This window comes from Meriones unguiculatus, chromosome 17 (assembly GCF_030254825.1).
Source record: "Meriones unguiculatus strain TT.TT164.6M chromosome 17, Bangor_MerUng_6.1, whole genome shotgun sequence".
In the NCBI taxonomy this organism is placed as follows: Eukaryota; Metazoa; Chordata; class Mammalia; order Rodentia; family Muridae; genus Meriones; species Meriones unguiculatus.
In genome coordinates this window covers 41994775-42020509 of record NC_083364.1, presented here as the reverse complement: position 1 = coordinate 42020509, position 25735 = coordinate 41994775, and the positions used below count along the sequence as shown (strand labels likewise).

Sequence of the window (25735 nt, the reverse complement as noted above, 5' to 3'; positions counted from 1 at the left end):
GTTGGTTCGTCAAGCTGGACTTCAGTAGTACCCTTTGTTCTGTTGTGGGATCCCTATCTGGGGTGAGTACATGTGTATTTTGTCTCCCCAGAAAAACGTTTTGTCACACAAAAGTCTGTAATTCTCTTTCTTTGTTGAGTCTTTATGTGGTTTGGGTATTAGGATTAACTGTGGCCTTGTAAACCGAATCGGGCAATAATCTGTTTCTATTTTATGGAATAATTTTGTGCAGTCTGGTAGAATTCTGCCCTAAAACCATCTGGACCTGGGCTTTTTCAATAGGGAGCTTTTTAAAAATTTATTTATTTATTCACTAATCTCCCTAATAGGGAGATTTTTAATGACTGCTCCTATTTCATTATGGATTAGAGGTCTGTTTAAATTATGTGATTATGATTTAACTTTGGTTAGTGGTATGTACTGGAAAAAATTACTCCTTTTTATTTTATTTTATTATTTTTTTTTTGTAGATTTTCTAAACTGGTGGACTACAGGTTATGAGTTTGTGGTCTACCTCAGGGTAAGTTGTTGATGACCCCCTTTTCATTTCTGATTTTGTTAATTTGGTTTTCTCCCTTGAAATAAACAGTATCAGATTACAGTGATTTTTTAAGATCATCCCCTTTTTTAAGATTTTAAGATCAACCCTTCCAGCTGTGTGATTTCCAGCAAAGCTCTGCACAGTATTCAGTTATAAACAAAGGGGGTCAACCAAGTGGTTCATAAAAATACAAGAAAAGATGGGCAGTTTAGCTTTGGAAGCTGTTAATGACTGATAAATAAAATTATAATGCTTCATTTTCCAAAGGAAAGAATATCAGAAATAGTCATGTTTTACCTAATTTAAAAAGGGGGGGGAGCATGTATTTCTCTAGGTTTCAGCTTTGTGAGGGTTTTTCTCCCTCTTCAAGTCAGGTCCAGAAGACGCAGTCCTAACTGTATCCCACAGATTTATTTTTACCGAGCCCCTGAGAAGAGCTGCTGTGTTCACTGAAGCCCTGGACTAGCAGGAGGCTGGATGGCTAGAGAACAGGCCACTCCTGAAATCAGCCACCCTGTGCAGGAGGAGGCACCTCCTTCCTGGTGTGTCGACGTGTCATTGGAGGACTTTCTGGCTGTACATTAGACATTTATTTAAAGCATCAATGCTAGATGCTACTGCAGGCCAGCTCAGTTGGAGGAGGTCGTGCGAAGTGACATGCAGTAAAGACTGATGGGTGATTTTTATGCATGGTAAGATACAGACCCTTACGGCTAGAATATGTACTACAAGTTACAGTATCCGGCAACTTTTATATACATAATTTCAAAGTGTCTTACATTGGATTTAGAAGTCTGCCCGGCATGTTCAGCTTGTATCTGAACATGGTCAGGAATAGCTATGAATGCTGCCCAACACAAAATCACATATATTTTCCTGTATGAACCTTGGCAGCATCCTGTCACAGAAGTCAAAAGGCTGGGCATGCTGGGCAGAACAAACATGAAGATACATTTTTAAGGAACTCCTTACGACATAGCATAAATTGTGAAACTCTCCTAAAATATACTGGGCCCAAAATAAAGTCACAATTTTGAAGCAGTTTAAACACCCAGTAGTAGGAGATTAATATCTACAAGGTAATCCCAATAAGAATTTTGTAAAATGAATTTTTATGTTATCGAAAATGGCCATCATACAGTCTTTCATTCAAAGAACCAGGTTATGAAACCATACTGACATAAAACCAAAAGAAGTAAATACATTAACCTATGGATGACAAGGCCATCTGCCTTGTGATGGGTGCTGCGTTAAACTGCAGTTTTCTGTTACCAGGGAAGACTGCACTATTTACTTCCTTGATCTACATTCTGATTATTACAGTTTATTGATCTGCCACATTTCTATAATATTTAGATGTCACGATTGTGGACAACAAAGTTTGCCATGGAATCCTAAACTAAAAGTGTTAAACTCAGAAGCAGAGAACTGAATGGTGATTGCCAGGGAGCAACCACGGAAGATGCTGCTTAAAGGGAACAAAGCTTCTGTTGGGCCAAGTGGAAATGTTTAATGTATGCTGGAGACTTGAGAGACAACATGGGGACATGCCAGTGGCACTGTTACATACTCAAGATTTGCTGAGAGGGGATCTTAAGTGTTCTGACCCGCTCGCCCACTGACAGCACACAAAATGGTCATAGCTGTGTGATGAGAGCCATTGGGCTGACTGTGGTCCCCACCTCACAATGCCCAGATGAACCAAATGTGGTATATACTATAAATATGTGGAAGGTTTATTTACAAATCTTGATGAAGTTGGCGGGAATAAAGATGTAGAATGCCCAAGAGAGCATCACAACCTAGAAGTATCCCACTCACATGGTCAGTATGTGAATCAAACTTCACGCTGAAGCGCTGTTGTGTTCCTGGAACACAGTTCTGCTGTTTTAAAGAGTTGCTCCGTTCACTGGGTGGATACAGTGACCAGAGGGCCACAGAGGAGGATGGCCAATGGTTTTGTCATTCTGTTTGGTCAGTTTTGTTTTCTACAGTCGTGGCCACTTTTAATATTTTAATATCAAGTAATCGCATAAATTGAATTGGGCAGGATTTTCTTCTTTGAAAACAGTGTGAGGGAGCAGAAAGATGGGGACAGGCTCATAATTCTGTAGGCTTTCCCTTGGGAAGCTTGGTCTGTGTGTATGTTTAGTTGGTGTTTCTACTGATCTACTCTATTTCATGACAGAGGTTTATCTCAGTTTCCTGTATGTGGCAGATTTTTAATGTATCTTTTGTTCAACTGTATATTACACAGTATTCTCTATGTTGAAGCCAAGGGAAGGATTAGAGAATTCCGGACTCAGAAGCGGTTTGAATCCAGGATTGATATGTAACTGTGGGTCTTTGTCTCTATGTATAAAATAAGACAGTTGGAGAAACTGGATTATGGTTGGATAATGAAGAAGCAGTAGCACCCTTGAAACGTTTAGAACAGTATCTGCCATGTATAAGGACTTCTTAAATATTCTTCTTTATGTTACTGTTATAATCCTATGAATTTTAAAGCTCTGTGTTCCTTCACACTTCCAATACTGTTTGCATAACTTTCCTCTTTAATCTGCTTCACTAACCCCTCCTTTTGATTTCATTTATTCTCTTTTTCACTGTTGGAGAGGTAGAATCCATTCCTTCATTCATCACATACCAACAGCTGTCCTCGGTGCTGAAGACAAATCAGATGCCAGGCCAGATAATGACCCTCTACAGAGCGTCCTAGTGGTTGAGGATTCAGTGTATTACACCAGCAAATATACAGTGTTTTGCAGGGTGTTCTATGCCGAAGAAATAGAGCAGGGCGAGATGGAATAGCCAGAGGAGAGCAAGCTCTGATTGTGAATACGGGACTCAGTGTGAGCATTATGGAGTGGAGGACAGACTAATAAGATGCAGGAGTGACCACACGAACAAACGAGCTAGAGAGGCTTCCAGGCGGAAGGAACGCCTATGTGAAGCTCTGCCTCAGGAGTTGGTCTTGTACGATGAACCTCCCAGGGGTCAGTGTGCTTGGAGAGAGTGAGCAAGGCAGAGAACAGTTGGGGCTCACAGGTCTGCAGAATACTGTCCTGGGGGTGCTGGGATGGATGTGCACATCACATGTGCCATTTGTTAATTACTCTGCTTGGTCTCTATGGCTTTGGCACTAGTGTATTTGTTTGGGATGGTGTCTGGTGATGCAGATGTGTGTCGGAACCACAAAGTTGTTTCATTCTTTTGCTTATGCTACTTCCTTACCCACTTAAGCTATGTCATCAGGAATTCACAGGCTTCTTGGTTATTTTCACCCTTTCTAGTTAAAGGTTGTAATACCTTTCTTTGGCTAGTTCTCATCGGGATGTTTCTGTTCTATGGCTCCTTTGCTTTCAGCTCTCTATGGGTTAGATTCATCTCTAACGTGTGTGTGTGTGTGTGTGTGTGTGTGTGTGTGTATTTAGTTTGATTTTTAATCTGTAACCTGAAAGGCCTCTATCCTTTGACTATCTGAATTAATTTTATTTGCTATCACTCTGTTTAAATCTACTCCATTTTCTTCTAGTTGCTAAGCTTTCTCTCTACTGACCCCAGTTCCACCCATACCTTCTACAGTGATTTAATGGGGGCATGTCTAATTGTTTTAGACAGGATGTCATGTATCCCAGGCTGGCCTAGAACTTGTCATACAGCCCGGGCTGACCTTGACCTTCTGACCTTCTGCCTTTACCCAAGTGCCGGAATGACAGGCATGTGCCACTATGCCTGGTCTTATGTAGTGCTGAAGGATGGAACCTGGGCTTGATGCACGCTAGACAAGCAGTATGAGCTGCACGCCAAGCCGCAACGTCCTTCATAATCTTTCCTTTTCTCCTCTGCCTTACATGTTCTAGTTTTGTTTCTCAGGTTTAAAGTTCTTAAGGCTATTCAGAAGAGTTGTAGTGGCTTAGTCCTGTAATGACATCATTTGGGAGACTTAAGATAGTGACTTTTGGGCTAGCCTGAGATACCATGTCTCAAACCCTCCCACTCTCTCCCCCTCCCTGGAAAATTAAAACCCAAACAGAAATCTTAATAACTTATTGATGGGACCATGCTATGGGACTATAAGAAAAGGATGCTTTTCGTCAATCTTTTGCTTATGACTTAGGCATCAATGATGCTGTTGTTTAATCATTTCTTCAATGTGCATTGGTCGGCACTGAACTGTAAGACAATGCTTTCTCACTGTCTTCACTTACACTTATTAGCAGTGACTCAGAAAATATTATTCCATTCTATGGATTATGTATTTATGTTCACAGATTTGACAGAAAGAACTCGTTCAAGCCCGACATTAAAGAGGCACTACTAACTCCAAAATATTGTTGAAACTCACAGGATGCCCTCCCCTCGTGCCAAATATTACTTCCTCAGAAAATGCATCAAGAGTTCAAATTTTAAAATATTATAATATAATCAGCAAAGTAAATCTTCTAGAAAAAAGTTATTTAAGTTGTTTGGGAGATGTATGTTAAGATCTGCTTTGGTAATATAAATATCAAGAGGTGAAATGGAAGAAAAACCATCTCACATTTAACCAGAACAAATAAGGTTATGTGAAGTAATTCTGATAATTTACCAAAGACTGAATTACAAAAGACCACCGTTTTCATGGTTGGCATTCAAGTTCGTCTTTATCCTTGAAATGCCAAAAATTATAAGCTGCAAATATAGATTTATCACAAACAGGGAGCTACAGGAAGCCCTCACTACATGTATATCTCGGCTCACACACATAGGACTGTTGGAAGATCACCTGTAATTTCCCCCTTTCTCCAGCACTCCACAAGAATGACAGGGATGTAAATCTCAGAACCTCAGCTATATGTGTCAGAGGTTCTAGAAGACACTGTCCACCCCATCATCTCACACAAGGGTTAACACAGGTCTGGAGAGGAAAACTATTGTAGACACAGTTGCTGGCAAAACTGGATTTGAAACAGTTTTCAGCATTTCAACATGAGCTATTTTAGGCATGCCACTTACAATAGTGAGATTAACAAGTCAGTCCACAAGAAAGCTATTTATCCCACGGTGTAGCTGAAGCATTTAGCAATGAACAGGCAGCAGGGGATGATGGTACTGCAGCAGTCACTACAAAAGCGACCTGAACACCATTTAGTTGAAAGTAAGGTTTTAAAAATAAGGAATTTGGGGCTATGCAAATCGAAAGGCAACGGGAAAGTCCACCGTATTCTTCTGGATTCAACAGCGAGTTTCCTTGTGGCCTTTGTAGAGGTTTGTAGCCCTGGTTCCTAACGACATCTCATGTCACCCAGCGACAACCCTGTGGCAGGCACAGATCATCAGTATGATTCAAACTGAAGCACAGCCAAGGCTATCTGAGGCCTTTTCATTAAGGGCTAGCTCTCAATAAAGACACCAATCTACCCTATGAATGCGACAAGGAAAATAGGACACAGGATTGAGGGATGCTAAACTGTATTTTCTTGAAACATAAGACTTTATATAGGCCTATAACTTCATCTCATCTTGTTTTGTGACGCTGGGGATTTTTCAAAGATACTTCCCTTACAATCAAATCCAAATGAGTGGATTTGCATATCCAGAACCACCCATGGCATGCATGGCTCCTCCCCTTTACCTATCTGGTGTGGTCTTAGGCCATGGGTCCCTTTTCCTGTGCTTTGTCATCTTCTTTCTCTTAGTAGACTTGAGGCTGAAACAGGAGAATTAATCCTCTTATGTCTATGCAGATGTTTCTCCTGAACTAAAATGGGCACCTGGGCCTTGATCAGAAAGTGGGTTTGAAGAACTCAGAGAAGTTCCCAGGATGCTATTTCGAAGCTCCACTGAGGAAATGAAATTGTCCTGCCTCTAGATACATTTCTTAAAAGTGGTATGTGGAAGAGAAAGAAAAGATCATGTTCACCTTGAAGCTGAACGCCCAATGTTCTCTGTAGTTAGAGACTACCAAAGTTCATTACTCTCCCCAAGCACCCATCAACGGGGTTCCGAGGCACTGTACGTACCCTGAGTGGCTGTTGGAGGTAGCTTCAGCGTGGTATCTAATTTCTCCCAAAGGTAAGTGGGCCGAGGGATACCTTCCTCGGAGCTACACAGGAGGATGACGTCGCTGCCGATGTCCTGGGATCCTTGGATTTGGCAGTGCGGAGCGGAAGGGGGCACTGGGAAGAATGGGCAACACGGGTTTGCTTTTACTGTGAGCCGACGACACAGGGACGCTCCTCACTGGGGAACTGTGGGGGAGACAACCTCGTGGGGGAAGCCGGGGGGCATTCAAGCTCGACCCCCAGGACGGGGATGGGCACAAGGCCTGCAGGTGCCACAGGCAGGGAGCAAATCTACAAAAGCAGCCTTGGCTTTTGGTTACATTTTAAGGTACCTCAGAGTTGGCTGAGTATTCCCTCTAGAGAAGGGTTCTTAAGAACTTTCAGGTCAACACACCACCTTTAAAGGCATTGCTGAAAAGACACATTCAACCCCACTTCTGGAGCAGAAATTGACCCCAATGAGCTTCCTCTAACAAAACCCTCTCTAGTGAGGTGTTCTGGTATTTCACAAAGACCAGGCGGGCACACTTTATAGTGACTCTGTAAGTGAGGCTCAAATTAGAGAGAGCTAACAGTAAGGTGGGGGTTGTTTCTAGATCCGAAAAAGTTGATACTCATTAAAGACTGACAAGGACATAAGTAACAAGTATACCAAAATCACCAACGCAACACCAAAGGGTGTGTGTGTGTGATGATTTACACCAACACAAAGGGAGTGAACAGAACCCAGGGCAAAGAGCTCTACTATGCTACATCCACACTGGTGGGGATGGAGCACAGAAGGACATAAGCATGCTTTAGAGTAGATCTGTAAGTGAAGTCCCAGGGAGTGGGACTTGTCCGTCACTTACCTAACACTGTGAGGCCAGCGACCCCAATGTTCCTGCCCCCTCTGTCTGGAAGGTTATTCACCAAGCACTGGTAGGTGCCCGTGTCTGACAGCTGTGTGTTATTGATGAAGATGGAGACGTTGGTAGCGGGCATGGTGCCTGTAAATCCTACCCTCCCGTGGAACCTGGGGGCACCATCAAACATCTGTCCACCCTGATAGAGAATGACCTGCAAAAGGGAGCAACACATAACTAAACCGGGCATGGTAGCCCCTCCTTGGCACATACCTAGCAGAGAAAACCAAATGTTCCTGCGACAGCAGTAGCAGCAGCAACAACAAAATGAAATCTTTAATTTCTCAGGGTTCTCAGCAACTTTTTGTGGGTGCCCCATGTATGAGCATCTTAGGGCTCTAAATTATCCCACACAGAACTAGAATATCTCTTTTCCTTCATTGGTTTATCAGAAATGTCTTTAGTGCTACTAGATTATCAACACATAAATATTTCCACCAGTAAAAAGCTAATTGTGAGATAAAAGTTCAGAAGGCATCTGCTTTGCTGTTCCCATACAGTTAGGCCACAGAATGACAGATCACTCACCAGCCGAGTATCAGCGTCATAAAAGAAGTGTCGCAAGTCCATGAACTACTGTGTTTGCCGATTGCTGTTATCGGACTTAACTATTTTTGGGAGGAGACTCAACATACAATATAGCAGAAAGCCCTATGAGCTAAAAATGAGGATCTTCCTGTGCGTTTTTGAGAAACCTTACTCAGTCCTTTTAAAAACATCTTTAGGCCCTATCACTGATGCTTAAAATGACCCCAAAAGCTTAATCTACTGCAAAAATCCAATGGTTTGAAGACATTGTATCCATGTATGCAATTTTCAAGTAATAAGTTAAAAATTAATAAATTTTTAAAGTTTCTATTGAATTTTGTACCATAACATTTACTTCACTTAATATGCTATTAAAATAGAATCCGAAGAGCTTCAGAAAATAGATGTCATCTTTATAAATAAAACTGTGATGCTTATCACAATTTGTTAATTATGTCTGAGATTATTAATTTATTTTCTATAACTAATACAGATTTCTGGGGGTAGCTGTTGTTTTCACGTGTGTTCTTCTGTGAGGTGCATTCTCATTAGTATGAGCGTTTGAACTGGCTGGTAAGCCTACTGTGTTAAGATGCACACATAACTCAGCAGAGCAAACTGCTTCCTAGGGCTTCTTCCTACCATCAGTCTCTTTAGAGAGAACATTCTAAGTCCTATAAGTCCTGAAAAAATAGACCTAGCCTTCTCTGTCTTAGTATTTGCCTCTCAGTAGCATCTTCTTTTTAACACTTCAAGGTCCTGCACAAAGCCCTCAGAAGAACCCCTTTAGCAACTGGTGGTGAGAGTGATAACAATGATAATGATGACATCCTTGTAAAATGAGGACAGCCTTATCAGAGTATTTACTAATAATGCGATGGGAGAGGGCACACTGACCGCGTCGCCTTACTCTGGAGATCAAAGGCTTCCCTAGCCATCTCTTTGGCGAAGACCCACAGTTTTAGAGGCAGAACAGAAGTACCTGCTCAGGCTGGTTTGCGTTGGAGAGAGGAATGACCATCCAAATGACATTGAGGTTAATGAGGGCAGCACTGGTGGAGAAGGCGCACGGTAGGACCGCTGTCTGGCCCCGGGCCACCTGGACACTGCCAGGGCTCTCTGACACTTCGAGGGACACTGCGGCACCTGTAGAGAAAGGAACAGTTTAATTCCATGCTTGTCCTTTCCTGGAAGCTCTGCGGGTATCACAGTATGACATTACAACCACCCTGCCAACACAAGACAGGCCAGTCCAACCAGAGAAGGACTCGCCAGTCACTGAGCCAAACTAGGAAATGTGGCTTGTCCCTTCACATCTTGGAGAGCAATTTTAAAATGTTAGAGACCATATATTCTCTTTTATAGGGCAATAGCACTGTTTTTGGACAGATTCAATACACTATGTCAGAGTTTGAGCAGAAGTTGATAAGTCTTGACAAAAGACACGATATGAACTGAATTTTTGAAGCGTCCACACCGCAAACCTTAGTGCTTCTCTGTAAATCTAACAATGTATGTGCACATCTTTGTGCTAAAAAAAAAACATAAAAAACATTAATAAAAGAAGTAATCAGCTCAAATAAATGAGAATATACTTCAGTATTCATGAACTGGAAGATTCAATGTTAATAAGAGGTCAATTAATTCTCCACAAACTGATAAAATTCAGAACAAATCCAATCAAACCCCTACCAGGCTCTTTTCAAGTACATGGGAATGAATTAATTCTAACACATGAAAACAGAAGAATCACAGAGACTCAAAAGAAATTTTAAAAATATAATAAAAAGTAATAATGGTCAATGAATGGAGAGATGGCTCAGCAGTTAAGAGCAATGGCAGCTCTTGCAGAAGAGCCTGGTTTGAGTCCCACGTGGCAGCTCAGGACCTCTGTTAACTCCAGTTCCACGGGTTGTCCAACACTCTTCTGGGCTCTGAAAGCACTGCACACACATATTTCAAATACAACATGTAGGCAACACACTCAAGCAGTGCATAAAACAAAAATAAAATTTTTTTCAAAATAGGGTTTATACTATCTGATTTCAAAATTTTCTATAGAGCTATAACAATCAAGACAGTTTAGAGTTAGTATGAGAAGTGACTTGTAAACCAATTGCACCTGATTGGGGGTACCTGGTGCTCATGGCCAGGCACTTTTCAACAGGATGCAAACAAAAGAAGAAAGCAACAGGCTTGCTTCCCCCACCAAATGGTATTGGGACAATATGGCAATACTATGTAGATAAAAGGGACTAAGACAGAATTTGAACCCATACCTCATACACAATATGCTTAAATAAAAATGCTAAGCTTATAATCCATCTACAAATAAATACAGAAAAAAATTAGTTACTTTGGTCTAGTCGGAGGGATCTTAAAGTATTACTAACACCATGAATCATGAACGGAAACAAGATAGTAAAACAGAGATCATTAAAGTTAAAAGTCTTGGGGCTGGAGAGATAGCTCAGTGGTCATAGCCACACACTGCTCTTGTGAAAGACCTTGGTTGGGTTCTCAGTACCTATGTGTAGAAGTTTGGCATGAGGGCATATAACTCCAGTGCCAGGCATCCAGTTCCTTCTTCTGTTCTCTTCCAGCACCTGTGCTCACATGTGCATACAGATGCGTACACACACACACACACACACACACACATGTGGACACACAGTTTATCATAATTAAATCAAGAACTTCAAAAACCTCTTTTTGCTTCTAACAAATTAAGAAAATACAAAGTTCAAGATATAGCGTGAGAGAAATATTAGAAATCATATTTTATAGAGATCATATCCAAAATATATAAAGGCCCATGATAATTCGATTTAAAATGTAATCCAGTGTTAAAGGGATCTACACATCTATGCTGGTATGAATAAGAATGGCCCCCACAGGTTCAAATATTTGATTGCTTAGGCACCAGAGAGTGGCACTATTTGGGAAGGATCGGGCTATGGTTTTGTTTGAGTAGGTGTGGCCTCATTGAAGGAAATGTGTCACTGGGGAGTGGCCTTTGAAGTTTCAAAACTCCAAGCCAGGCCCAGTTTTCCCCTATCCAATCCCACCCCATAGCCTCTCTGCTTGGAGATCAGAATGTAGCTCTCAGTTGCTGTTCTAGACCAATGCTCACCACCATGCCCTGATGACAATGGACTGACCCTTTGAAACTGTAAGTGATACCCCCAACTAAATGCTTTCTTTAATAAGAGTTCTATGGTCATGATACTGCTTCACAGCAAAAGAACAGTGACTATGACAATATTTAAACCATAACACAACAGTGCACAACTACTGGATTGGCCAACATCAAAACCATACCAAGTGCTATTCAGGACTTAGAGAAGACAGGGTTCGTATATTGCTTGTAAGAATACAAAATGGCACCAGCTCCTTGGAAAATAGTTTCAGTTTCTTAAAAAATTATACCTAAGTGTATTATAACTTAATACCGTATTTTAAAACTCTAACTCAAAAAAATGAAAATATATTGTACAAATACATGTTCATAAGTACAGAGAGCAATACTTTTCATATTATGCCACCAAACATAAGTAAGTGACCCAAACCTGGTGAACATGAACGAGGAATGCTGTTCAGAAAGGCAGGCCAAACTGCCAACACGTGTTACAACAAGAAAATGAACCAGAACTAAAATACTGCACAGCATATTGTTTCCTATGAAAGAAATGTATGGAAAGCGCAACTCTAACCAGACCTGAAGCAGCCTGCAGGCTGTGTGGGCCTGGAGGGGACCATCAGGGGAAGTGTAGGCAAGCTCAGGCGGGACTCTGGGATTTTTTAGATTGTTGCCATGGTTATACAGTTGTATACATTTAGTAGAGATCAATACATGTTAAACTTTAAATGAGTGAATTGACAGAATGGAAACTGTAATAACGCTGTAAAAAATTAAAATACAAAAGCAGGGATCAGAACCAACTCTCCAGAAATCAAAACAACCGTCCTTTTTCTCTACCAACAAGGCCAGCCCCACCCCCTTGCATTGTAGAACAGTGTGAAAATAAAAGCAGATTCAACAGGTCACAAAGACCCTCAAAACAGTTTGTCTCAATCATGGAGAGCACACTAAATTCATGGCAGTGTCCATTTATATGGCAATGATCTTATCTTAATCCCCCCCCCAAAAAAAGACAATGAGATCTTGTTATTACTACAATTGCTTTTTAAAAGCATCGGTAACATCTTCCTCCTCAGACCTGCTCACTCCTCACATGGGCCAATGATGTTCTCCAGAGTGACATTTTCAGCATAAAATGTTTCATAAAACAAGCCACCTGCGGCTGAATTTAAAGTGCCAGGTAACAGCGTGAAAAGTCCTTCAGTTAGAAAATCACAGGGGAAGCTCTGCAGTTTTAGAAAGCTCAAAGAAACTCAGCAGTTAAGACAAGGAAAAGGATAGGTCTGGGGCAGACTGAAGGTAGTGAATATAGAGTTACCTCACAGGACAGACATAGGCTATGAAAAGCACGTACATCACAATGACGTGCTACCATAAATGCCGCTAGAAACTGTCAGGGTTAATGCTGAGGGTGGGCAGGGCGGTGTACAGCTGTACACGGAGGAGGAGTTCAAGTCTGAGGCCAGCTTGAACTGCAGTGATACCCTGCCTGGAAAGAACAGAGCAAGAGGGGTAGGGAGGGACAGAGAGGGGAGGGTATAGCAGAGGACTGTGAAACAGAGACAGCCTGGGCAAGACCCTTCCTCACAAAACAAAATGAAGAGCCACAGGCACGCCACCACTGGGGCTTTCAGACTGCGCCAGTGCAGGGGAGAGAGCATGTACCCCGCTAAGCTGTGCAAGGCGACACTCATCATCCATCCTCAAATAAATCATCCATCCTCAAATCAAGCTCAACTCACTTGATTTTAACAGGGAGGTGGCAGGGAGGGGTAAGGGATGGGACAGGGATAGGGTATGGATGGGGCAGGGATGGAGTAGGGAAGAGGAGCCTGCTGGCAGGAGAAAGCCCCTGCGGCAGTCACTGTGTTTACTTTACATTTTCACAGGATCTGATTCTTGGATCTCACACTTCGGCACAGCTACAGAATAAACAGTCTAGACAGTCAGCTGCCACAGCCTGCCAAGGTGCAGCCGGGCTAGATGGTCTGACCGGACACCTGGCTCTTGCTTCTAATCACCTGTGGAGCACCAAACAGATCACAGACTCCCTGAAACTTGGTGCTTCCTCACACAAGGGGCTTGTGTTATCGCCCTCCCCCACAGGGTGGGATGAGTACCAAAGAGATGGCGGCCACCATTATGCCTGTCCTTGCTGGTTAAGCAATGGAGCATGCTGACCACCCAAGCCTGCAGTAAAGACTGTGTAGGCAGACTCATTTAATTGTGTGAGAATCATGAGAGGGCACCCACCTCTGAGGCCCTTCCCATCCCCTTGATGGGAATGAGCTGCTTGTTCTAATAAAATTTCTCTCCCCCCCCAAAAAAAAGGGAAAGTAGAGGCTCAGAGAAAAAAATAAAGACCAGTTAAAAGTCACATGACCCGTAGGGTTAGAAAATGTACACTCTGGGCTCAATGTAGGCAGTTTCGCTATAGAAAACAAACACTAAAATGCCTCATGAATGTTTATTACCACAGCATTAAGCAATCACAAAATTTTAAACTTTAACAGGCTTTTACAGAAGTCCATTAGATAGAAACCTCCTCAGTTGCCTGACTGTAAACCTACAACTGAGCTCCAGCTGCCTCACCTCCCTCTCTCCTGTTAGAGAAGCTTATTTAGGGCCACCCCCACCTCCTATCCTGTGAACTTTGAATCCTACCCCTTTGGTCCCCTTAGTAACCTTAGTAACGTTAGTAACCGTGCCACAGACTTCCTCATAGCTTCAAGACCCCTCTCTCCCTCCACCGACACTCCCCAGCAACAATGAAACATTCTCCAGTTACTCAAATTCGTTCCATTTCAAAACAATCCCTCCCTTCCTGCAAGGCAGCCTTCCCACCCACTCACCCACCCCCAACTCCCAGGATCTGCTGCTTCAGGCTCTTCCTGTGACTCTTTTTGAAGAGCTCTCTACCCTGGCTCTCTAAGGACTGCTCTTTCCCTAGGTCTTTGATCCACTCCTGCCCCACTTCTAAAAGTAACTCCTCCAGCTTCCCAGAGACCTTGTGGCGCTCGGTCTTTGTAATCTCTCTTGCACACTCAAGGGCATCTGCCAGAGATTTTGCTGTCGAAATCCACCTCTCCTCAGCCGCAGGGGGGCAGCTTGAGTGACTGTGTCTCGTGTTGTACACCTCCCCCCTCCCATCCCCACAACCCACCCCAGCCTTTCTTGAGTGTTTCTCAGTCTTGGAGCAGTTTCACTCCTTGCCACGGGCTTTCAAGTGTTCCTGTGCCTCAAAGGATTTCCTGATAGCCACACTTTCCCTGCAATCTTACAGTCTTGAACTAGATTCTCATCTACACACCAATGGCTTCCAAAAGTCTCTCTCAAATGCAAATCTTACTGTCATCACCTCCTGGACACACGAAAGTGAGCCCTCCTGTGCCAGGCTCCTTTTTAAGACTTCTTCGTTCATTTTTAGGTCGGTATACAAAATAGTGTGTTTTATTATGGCATTTTCATTCACGTGCCATTATACTTTGTTCTTACTCATCCCCCTCCCTAAATTCCCTCCCTTGTGTACTTTGACCCACTCTGGCTGGGTCCCTGCCTTTGCCCATGGACTCCTTCCCCTCTGCTCCATACTTTCCTGACATGTGTTTTCCATTACCGTCTTCTTCCCCTCCCCAATCACCTTTGTAGTTTCAGGAACTACATGTTATTCACGCTCAAACAAACAAACGTGCATGCACTCATGCATGCACATGCAACACACACCTACAGATATACCTATATTTGTGCTTTTAAGTTTAGATAAAAGATAACATGCAATATCTGTCTGACTCTCGCTGATTTCATTTTAACATAATGGTTTCTAATTCCATCCATTTGCCTGTCAATGTCATGATTTCATTTTTTTTCTTTGCAGACAAATACAATTCCAATGTCTATATGTACCACATTTTCTTCATTCATCTAATGATAGACATCTAGGCTGTATTTACTGGCCATTGTGAAAAGCACAGCTATAGAGATGGACGTGCAAGTATCTATGAAGCATGCTGACTTTCTTGTATATTCTGTAGAGTGGTATAGCTGCGGTAGATGGTAGTTACATTTCCGGCTTTGGGGAAAACCTTCACGCAGCCTTCCACAGCGGCTTCACAAGTTTACATTCTCAGATGCCCTGTGCAAAGGCTCTTCTTTCTCCATATTCCTACCAGCATTTGTTGTTTTTTTGTTTTTTTCCCCCTCACAGCAATTTTAATTGGCCTTTCCCTGGTGGCCAAGGACCTCTTTTTCAAACATTTATCAGCTAGGTGTATTTATTATTTTTGAAACTGTTTATTCAGTTCTTAGCCCATTGGTAGACTGATTGATTGGTTGGTTGATTGATTGATTACTGTTGCAGGATTATATGGGTGCTCAAAGTGTTTTGTTGTTGTTTGGATGGCTTTTGTTTGTTTGCTTGCTTGATCTGGAGGAGTTTATGACCTTTATTGAGCTTATCCACCAGAGTGAAAATAATGCCTACACACACACACACAAAAAAAAAAAAAAAAACAACAAACAAACAAAAAAAATGTGTTCCTGTAACTTCTGCATCAAAAAATCCACATAGCTTTAAAAACAAAAACATTTGACCCAATCAAAACCTAACCTATTTATTAGAATAAATACCTTTTTCGAAGCCACAGAAATGCTTAAAATGTGGTTAAGACTCAAACGCAGGTATTTTGTTGGCTGAAAAGCTAATTAAGCTTGTAACTTGCTCAAACAAGGCAAACTTGTGAGAAGTTTTTGTTGTTGCTCCCTGGGTCTCACTAAGATTGGGAGGATTGTTTCTATTCTTTATTCTCCCCCTTTCCCCAAACTTTGTTTTTCACAGAGATTATAGTCCACTGAAATCACCAATACTGATGAGCAGTTAAGAATACTAGAGTCCTGGGGCTGGAGAGATGGCTCGGCAGTAAGAGCAAGCACTGCTCTTGCAGAGGATTGGAGGTCCCGGCACCCATGTCAGACAGCTCAAGGTTTCTTGTGACTCCACTGGCCCTTTACTGACTGCTCTCTCCCTCTGTCTCTGTCCTTTTCTGTCCCTGTACCTCTCAATGTACCTCCTCCAAGTACTCTCTTCTGGCCTCCACAGGCACCTGCACTTGCACACATGTACCCCGAACACAGACATGCACATGAACATATAATGGTAAAAGCTAAAAAGGCATCTTTAAAGTAGACTAGAGCTCTAAACTAAAAAGGGAGACAGCCCCCCTTAGACAGTCTTCTGCTGCCCTTTCTTCCTAATCAGAGATTTCTGGATGTGTGGGATGACACCACCACCAACAACTGTAGCCTTAATGAGCACCCAGCTCTTCATCTCCTTAATGAGCATCCTCCTCTTCATCTAACAGAGGAGGCAAAAGAACTCCACAGTGAGACCTTTAAACCTCTGAGGAAAGAGACTGAACTACACGGGAAGTAGGAGGGCCTCCCTCTCATGGATTACCAGAATTAATGTTTTGGAGATGACTACATTGCTAAAAGCAATCGATCGATTCAGTTCAATGCAATTTCCATCAGAATTCCATAGAAAGTCATGATGTCTTTGTTTCCTATCTGTATGCCCCTTTTACTGCTTTCTCTTAGCTTTATTACTCTGGTGAAGGCTTTAAACTCTTATGAGAAAGAGTGGGAATATGTGCATCCTGTGTCATTCCAGATGTTAGAGTAAATACAGCTTTTCTACCCATTTAGTAGAATGGTGCGTAAAGATTTGTTGTGCACAGCCCTTACTGTATTGAGGTATGTTCCTTTGTAGTTTCTTCAAAGCTTTTATCAGGAAGCGATGTCAGACTCTGTGAAATACATTCTGCATGGTTTGGGATGATCATGTAATTTCTGTCCTTGCATTTATTTGCATCTGAATTCAACATATTGATTTGCATAAGTTGAACCAACATGCAGTGAAACCAACTTGGTCATGGAATATGATCTTAATATGTTCTTGAACTCAGTTTGCTATAATTTCCTTGAAAAAATTGTATCTGTTTATCAAGGAAATTGGTCTATAGATTTCTTTTTTGTTGTAACTTTACAAGGTTTTAGTGTCAAGGTAATACTGGTTTTATAGAATAAGTTTGATAGTGTTCTTTTCCTTTCTAATTTATAGAACAGTTAGAGAAGGACTGATCTTAACCCTTCTTTAAGGATTTGGTAGAATTCAGCAGTACCAGACAACCTTCTGGTATTCCTTATGGCAGGGAATGGCTCAAACAGCACCAATTTGAACAAGCAAGCCAGTTAGCAATCCTAACTCTTCTGCTTTCTAGTCATCCTCTAACCCAGTGGTTCTCAACCTTCCCTTTAATACAGTCCCTCAGATTGTGGTGACAACCCCTCCCCCAACAAAACAATTATTTCGTTGCTACTTCCTAATTGTAATTCTGTTACCATTATAAATCGTAATATAAACATTTGCCATGTGACCAGGTAGAGGTCGCAACTCACAGGTTGAAAACCACTGCTGTAAACCATGACCGAGCATGCTCAAACTTGCCAATTAAACTCCTCTTGCCTTCCTGAACGGGACCTTTGTTCAGGCCTCTGTCATTTCTCTATGCTTTGTGGTAGATTCCAGCTCTTACTAAGGAACGCCTCCTCATTACTTCAAGTGTTGCTTTTCCCCAAATCCCTTCTCCTGACTTCTTGGCTAAAGTCAAGCCTTACTCACACCAGCATAAACAGTGTCCACACAGGTAGTGTTTTCATTAGTGTGGTTGTTTAACCTGCATTCACACATATGCTATAAGGTCTATGGAAACACAGGATAGGCACTAGATAAACACGGTGTTATATTCATTTAATCCAATGTCTTCAATCCTACATGTAAATATGATGGCCCAATGTGAATGGTCTCAAAATCAGGAGCTGTGCCTTCTAACTTTCAGCAGAGTGTGTTTTCTCCTGTGCCAAATCTGCCATAGCTCATGTCCTAGAACACAGCTTATGGCAATACTGTCACTGTAGTAGAGTAGGGGATAGTCTGTTACAAACTGAATCGTTACTGAGCAATGAAAACTCAGCTCTTCTCTGCTTCACACAAAAGCAGTTCACAGAAAAAGGCTGATATTCTTTACCTAGTTTGTGTTACTCTTGATATCATGAAACACCATGATCCAAAAGGCAAGTTGGAGAGGAAAGGGTTCATTTGGCTTACATTTCTAGGTCATAGTCCAGTCTAGATCCTGTGATGACTGGAGGAAGGCAGGACAGGAACTTGAACAGGACAGGAACCTGGAGGCAGGAACTGATGCAGAGGCCATGCAGTGCTGCTCACTGGCTTGACCCCACCCACAAGGTGCAAACCCGTCCCACACCAAGCACTAATTAGGAAAATGCTCTACAGGCTCTCCTACAGCCCAGTCTTAAGGAAGCATTTCTCAATTGGGATCCCTTCCTCTCAGATGACTCTAGGCTGTGTCAAGTTGACATAAAATTAGCCAGCACATTCTGTTTGCTAGAATTCTCTCTGGGCCAGGATTTTCGAAGTCACCTAAGACACTCGCCATTACCACAAACATCTTTACCTTTATGGAGGACTATGTGGAGGAATACATTAACCTAGGGAAAAAGCACACAAGAGAGGGGCCGTATGACAATAATTTTTAAATTAGAGTTGTGGCATACTAAAGGACCCATCCCCTGTCTCTCTCAGAATAGGCCTACATACCCTAAACCAGGTGTTCTCAACCTGTGGGTCACGACCCCCTTGAGGTGACATATCAGATATTTACATTATGATTCCTAACAGAAGCAAAATCACAGTTGTGAAATAGCAACAAAAATAACTTTATGGTCGCGGGTCACCACACCATGAGGAGCTATATTAAAGGGTCGCAGCATTAGGAAGGTTGGGAATCACTGATCTTAACGAATATGGGCAAAGGCAGCTGAGATTAGGGATGTAAACACACACATGAGCTGCGGGCAGTGCCATCTTGAGTTCTGCCCAAGAGGCCTTCCTGATTGGCTTCACGGGAAGGAAGCTGTGAAGAGCCATGTGTTCCCATGGAATACATGCCTGGCAATCCATCTGGCAGTGGCATGCACATTTCTGGGGTTGTGCTGAGATTTTCCTGGTTAATTTCTATCTGCAATAATCACAACAAGTTGTATGACCTGCTTTAGTTTTTCATCTTTTACAACTTTTTAAGTATATGAAGAGAAAAAAATAAAAGTTGCTCTTGAATAGATTCAAAGGGTGTAGAAGGTAAAACACGCTGATCTGTGCATCCCAGGGCTCTTTAACATGTTCAATGCAGCAAATACGATTCTTCAAAGAAAAGAAACCTTAAATAGTTTAAGGTAAAGAAATGAGTGTTTCACTTTTAAATGCTTAATTTTTACCCAACCTGTAAAACATCAACTGAAAACCCAATTTTCTTTTAAAGTATATTTCCATGTTTAAAATGCTAGGCAAAGATTTAAACTTTAATGCTAAATATTAGACTAAAAATTCACTTACAACATCCTACAATTTGCAATATTTACATGCAAAATGCATAATTCAAGAGCTGAATTGGTGGCATTTTGCAGAGCTCAATCTTTTCTTAGTACTTTCATTCCACCCCCTCCCCAACTAAAGTCACCTCATGAATTCTGAATGACTCAGCAATCAAATGAGAAAGGAATAAAGTACATAACCATGTTTCCTCTGAGGAGTTGAAATCAAAAGTTAAAGTTTTCTTTACTCTTTTCAAAGTCTAAAAATTCATATTCTAAAATTTGAAGCAAAAGGAAATCTACATCATGTCTGATCAAGAAGTACAATTCATACAAGAGGATGTTGCCAGAGGTTTTTTTCAAAAAACAAAAAAAACCCTGAAGGATTATCCCAGCCAGGAGAAGAGACCCAGGGCATCTACAGCCATCTGCCCAGGGCCAGATGCAAATGACATGAGGTCTTCCAGAAAACCCGCCACACTAGAACAGCGGAAGTTCAGAACGGGTACTGGTCCAAGCAGCCCAGCTGAGGTTTCAAAATGGAGCAACGCCCGCTGTCAGTGGAGCACGTGCTCCTGCTTGAGGGTCAGCCCTCCTGAAGAACGCAGTCAGTGAGGCAAGCAGGACCTTGTCACAGGCACCCTAGGAGACCTACATCGTCCTGCTGTTCAAATGTTTTAATGGAGGTCACACTCAGAGGATGCTCATTGGCTCACGGCACTCACATCTGACCTCACAAGTGCTGTCTATCATATGTGCAACAGAATACAGATCCAGCTCGTGTAGTCAAGTTAGGTTTTACGGTTCTATTGGAGTGAAATAAACTTCAGCACATTAAACTTTCAATCTACATTTTCTGAAGGGAACTGAGAAAATATTACAACTCTTTAAGACTGGGATTTTTAAAAAACAAATTACTTTCTCTCTGTATTTTAATTAAATTTAAACTGATGAAATTATATTTAGACTTATTATTAAAATGTTTTTTAAAATGCTATATGAACTAAAAATGTTTGTATTAATTGCAATTAAATTAAATTTTGGCCATAAACACTGTACTAAATGGTTATTAATGTCTGGTTAATTTTATAAATACAGATGGCTCTGTTTTACGTTGGTTACCTTCATTAATCAATGTACAGGATCACTGCCAAATCTCCATTTTATGCCTATTTCCCACAATACATTTTATTGTTGGTACACAGAAGCAGCTATCGCATAATTTCGCATCCTTATTTTCTTGCTGAAGCAACAAACACTGAATATACAGGCTATGTCACATGGCATTATATTTTAATGGTCTGACTTATTTTAGCGCCTTCCCGCTGACTTCACCTCTTCAATCACGAGCTTATTCCAGGGAAAACAGAACAGTCAGGCACCAGAACAGAGAAAGTACTTCCTCCGCCATAGATGTAAAGAACGGGTCTAGAGATGAGGCAGAGGTGCGGGGGGGGGCAACATCGATGATACAGGGGAATTCCACCACTGCGCTGAGCAAGGGAGAGGGAGCTCAGTGGATAAACTCTTCTTGGTCACCTTTCAGAATATGTGCATTCATCCTCAAACCCTGACACAAATATCCTGGGTAACATTTACTCAGCAATGGCCCCTAATACCTGTCATAAACTTCAGAATCCTCTTCAAATGTCATATCACTGTCACCCTCTCCTGATGTCATATCTGGCTACGGGTGGAGGCATTCTCTTCCCCTTTCAGTGTGACTACAGTCTGGTAAGATGGATGCAGAGAAGTGCCTGAGAGTAATTATGGAAAACCTAGCTGCCAAAGCACCACCGACCAGCAACATAATTTATATACATATTTTGTTTTGCCACTATTACATGACTCACTGGTTTTTTTTAATAACTCTGAATTATTTATAACTTAATAACACAGGCCTCAATTACCAAATTAATCTTGAAGAACTAGTAGCACTGAGCCTCCATCTGGCATGGCAGTTCACAAGAGCTTTAGACACAGCAAGCCCCCTTCACTTCCTGTCTCTCCACAGTATAACATTTTTAGTCAGCCATGTTGCTTGCTGCCTGACTCCTGTGGGCATCTGCAATTTAAATCATTATTTAAAGCTAATGTGAGGTGTGTGACCGTAATTAACTACAAAAGCAGCAAGGTGGATGAGCAGAGCAGAGCTCTGCAGTGGTCTAATGAGCGTGCTAACTATATCCCACTGAAATTCCCTTCAGATAAAACAAAGTAGACTCCTTATAGGTGGGTCACCAGAATTTAGACACAGGCTCTCAATCACATCTTGGGTAACCAGGAATCAGAACTTGACCAAATAAAAGAGTCATCTACAGGCAAGGAAGCTCTTACGAGATGGGTCTTATCTAAAGATACACCAGACATGGGCTACGGGTGTAGGTCGGTGACAGAGCACTTGCCTGGCCTAGTCAAGGTTTAACTCAGTCTCTAATATCAGAGAGAAAAGGACACGTAACAAGTATAATTGTGTCTGGCAAACCCAACATCACCTTCCCCACTGGCAGGAACTGGGAACAGCTGCAGTATGTAAAAAGAGAGTAGCTAGGTCACTGAAACCAGAGGAAGAGGAGAGGATAAATGACAAAGGCCAATCATCAAGAATCATCAGGCCTATGTGTGTAACAGGCCCACAGCTGTCTTCCTTTCTCAAGAATGCTTCAGAGTACAAGAAGCAAAAACCGATAAAAATGAAACATGAAAAGGAAATACTATTTGAGATTGTAAGACTTTCCTACCATTAACTCATAGAATAGACAATTATCAGTAAAAATAAGAAGATCTAAATACAGTCATGACCTGAACGTGAGAGTTTAGGGCCCTCCAACAACGAAGACTACTCAGTGCTTTCCCTGGGAACTGGAACTTTCACCCAGATGAGCCATATTCTGGGCTATAAAATAAGCGTCAACACATTAGAAGAGCATCATGTAAGCAATGTGAATTAAACTAGAACTGAAATTAACAGAAAGAAATCTAGAGCAATCATCAAATGTTTACTAAAATGTATGTACTATTAAAGGTCAAAGAAGACACGAATGAAAAAATACAAAATAGTCATATAAAAATACAACGCATCAAAATTTATGGGCAGCAAAGTATCACTTAACCTCCCAGGTTAATAGTACCTTGACATTATTAGAAAAGAAAATGATTCATAACCGTCAAGTTTCTTCCCTAAGCAAAAGAAGAGCAAACTAAAGCAAATTACAACTAAAAAGAAGAAAGCACAAAGACTCCAATGCATAAAGAGTTCAATAAAATGAAGACAGAAAACCCAGAATTTCAATCAAATAAAAAGTTTTCTAAGATCAATAAAAATAAGGAGGCAGGTGGATCTGTCAGTTCGAGGCCAGCCTGGTCTACCAAGTGAGTCCAGGACAGCCAAGGCTATACAGAGAAACCCTGTCTCAAAAATTATTTAATAATAAAGACACAACTATACAAATCAATGTAAAAGATAACTACAAATTCTGTGGATATTAAATGACAAGAGGATATTATTAATACGTTTGTATTAATATATTCAGTAACTTAAAACACAAATTATCAACACTAACCATAAAAAGATATAAATAACTAAGGAACAATTTAATTTGTATTTCAATCCCCTCCCATCAAAATGTCACCAGTTCAAAAGACTTCAATGGTAAACTCAGAAATCAATTAACATCAATGCTGTACACAACAAACTTCTAGAAAAAAAATACTTTCCCAACACTATACCCCAATTCCAAAATCAAAAAATAAATAACAGGAAGTTACAGGATAATATTCCTCTTGAACACGGGCATCAAATCCCTAAGAAAGTTTAAGAAAATGAACACAGCAACATATAGAGGGTGCCTAAGTCAAGTCTCTAACCAGGAATGGAAAATTTACTCTGATGCAAATGCGAAAGAGGAAGGGGTCAGGGCCAAGTTCTATTTCAAAGGCACACCCTCAGCAACCTGCTTTCTCCAACTAGGCTTGTCTTCCACAGTTCCACCCCCTCCCAGAAGTCTGCTGAAATTCTGAATCTGTTCTTTGATTGAATCTTTGATTGGGGCAGGGCCCTCGTGACCCAGTCATCTCTGGGAACATTCTCACAGTCGCTCCCCTGGGCGTGTCCACCGCAGGAGCCAATCAAAGTGGCAACTGAGATTAATTATGACAGCCAATCAGTGTGTTGGGTACTACTCATGAACAACAACGAAGAACAAATTACTGACGTGAGCAAAGTAAAATAAGCCAGAAGTAACTAAGCTGTAGCCTCCAGTTTAAAAAACAAACCACAAAACAACTGTATTATGGAAAAGTCAAAAATACAGAGAGAAATAGAAAACATCAGTGGTGCTAAGCTGGGGCTGGGATCTAGTGTAGGGCAGAGAACTAAAAGTCCAGAGCAATCTGAGGTGAAGAGGCTTTGTGCATTCCTGTGATAACGAAGCTGTAAATGTCTGCTAAAATGCAACAAACTCAGTTGCTGGCTCTTTGATCACCTCCCCCTGAGGGGGAGCAGCCTTGCCAGGCCACAGAGGAGGACAATGCAGCCAGTCCTGAGGAGACCTGATAGGCTAGGGTCAGATGGAAAGGGAGGAGGACCTCTCTCCTATTAGTGGACTTGGAGAGAGGCATGGGAGGGGATGAGGGAGGGAGGGTGGGATTGGGGGAGAATGAGGGAGGGAGCTACAGCTGGGATACACAGTGAATAAACTGTAATTAATATAAAAAATAAAAATTTAATAAAAAAAGAAAAAATGCAACAACCTACACACCTGAAGTAGGAAGACTTACTGCTTATAAATTATACCTCAATGACAGAACAAATCTGGGGCAGGAAAGCAATAGAAAACACACACAATCAGTGGCATGAGCAAAGAAACAAGTTAACGACTAGTTTGCAGCCAAAGCTATCACAGAGAAAGGAATCTGATAAACACTGCAGCGGCCCCTGCAAGGAGAGACTGAAAGCCAGACCTTCCTGCCACTACCAGGATGCCATCCCCCACAAAGCCGCACTGCTCTGTGGTAGTCCGCTGGCTGCAGAGGCCATCTCTGCACATCTCTTCCTGTGGATGTGTCTCCGTGACATCTCACGTACAGGGTTCTGAATGGAAGACCCATGACTGTGTGTGAGCTGAGAGATCTGAGAAGTCATCGCCAACATCTACTCTTGGCGTGGACTTAGAGAAATATTCAAAATACTGTGGGCAGCCATAAATAAGACAAAAGCTGGCAACGAATGCAAACTTCAAAACCTGTCTTTTCCCTCACCTCTTCCATGTCTGCTCTTGCCAAGCCAGCTTTCATGTCCCTCACTGCACAGCTTTGCAGGTTAGAAAGCTTAACCTGCCTTCTAGCCTGGGCTAGTCCTATGCCCACAGAGGTACCTGGTGGGACTGGCTGCCACTGAGCCGGAGAAAAGGGTCTAAAGGCAGGGGAACGCAAGTTGTCCAAGTACCCTGACAAAAGGAGACTTGTGTTCTGTTTTGCCCTAAGAAAATGAGAATGGGCAGGATCGGAAATCCTGTGGGCTTCCTCCTGAAATCTTGTGGGTTTCATCACCACGAGATTCCCTATGCACAGATGTGACAGGGCAGACTTCAAATCCTGGAGGGGACACCAGCAGTTATTCCACAGGACATTGAGAGGCTTACTTCACTGTCCCGCACTGGAAGAGACCTAGCAGTATCCTTAAGGAGCCCCAATAATAGATATTAAATTCCATGCCACACTTGCAAAGAAGAGACTCTCATCTTTTTAAGATGTTTTAAAGTTAAAACATTTAAAAAAAAAAAAACAAACAAAACAAAACAGATGGATAGTTATTTCTTGCTAACCATTGTCAGGTTAGGAATAATGAATGTAATTTCAAAGTAAATGCTAATGCGCCAAGGATGAGATGAAAGACTTTTATCTTTGTGTCTTCAAATCTCAGCAATTATGGTTTAGATTCAAGCCAGGGGTGGTTCAGGAAACTGATGGAATCTAAGGACTGTGTTTCTAGTGTTTGGGGACATCGCTTCACTCTGATGATAGCTTTCCAATTCAAATGTGAGCTGCTCAGAAACCTGCCTTTCTCAAAAGCAAAAAAGCATCAAGCCTCTTACTGCTTTTTTTTCTAGGAACTTTTGAAAAG

General features: G+C 41.8%; 1 protein-coding gene across 4 annotated transcripts in view; it reads right to left on the bottom strand.

Moving 5' to 3' along the window:
- Igsf11 (immunoglobulin superfamily member 11) overlaps positions 1 to 25735 on the bottom strand; it is a 125626-nt gene that overhangs the window by 9304 nt on the left and 90587 nt on the right. For all 4 annotated transcript variants that reach the window (XM_060370396.1, XM_060370395.1, XM_060370398.1 and 1 more), the window contains exons 2-4: positions 9004 to 9167; positions 7440 to 7647; positions 6547 to 6702 (exon numbers count right to left, since the gene is read on the bottom strand). In XM_060370396.1, the coding sequence (XP_060226379.1) occupies positions 6547 to 6702; positions 7440 to 7647; positions 9004 to 9167 (528 nt within the window). The remainder of the gene's footprint in view (positions 1 to 6546; positions 6703 to 7439; positions 7648 to 9003; positions 9168 to 25735) is intronic.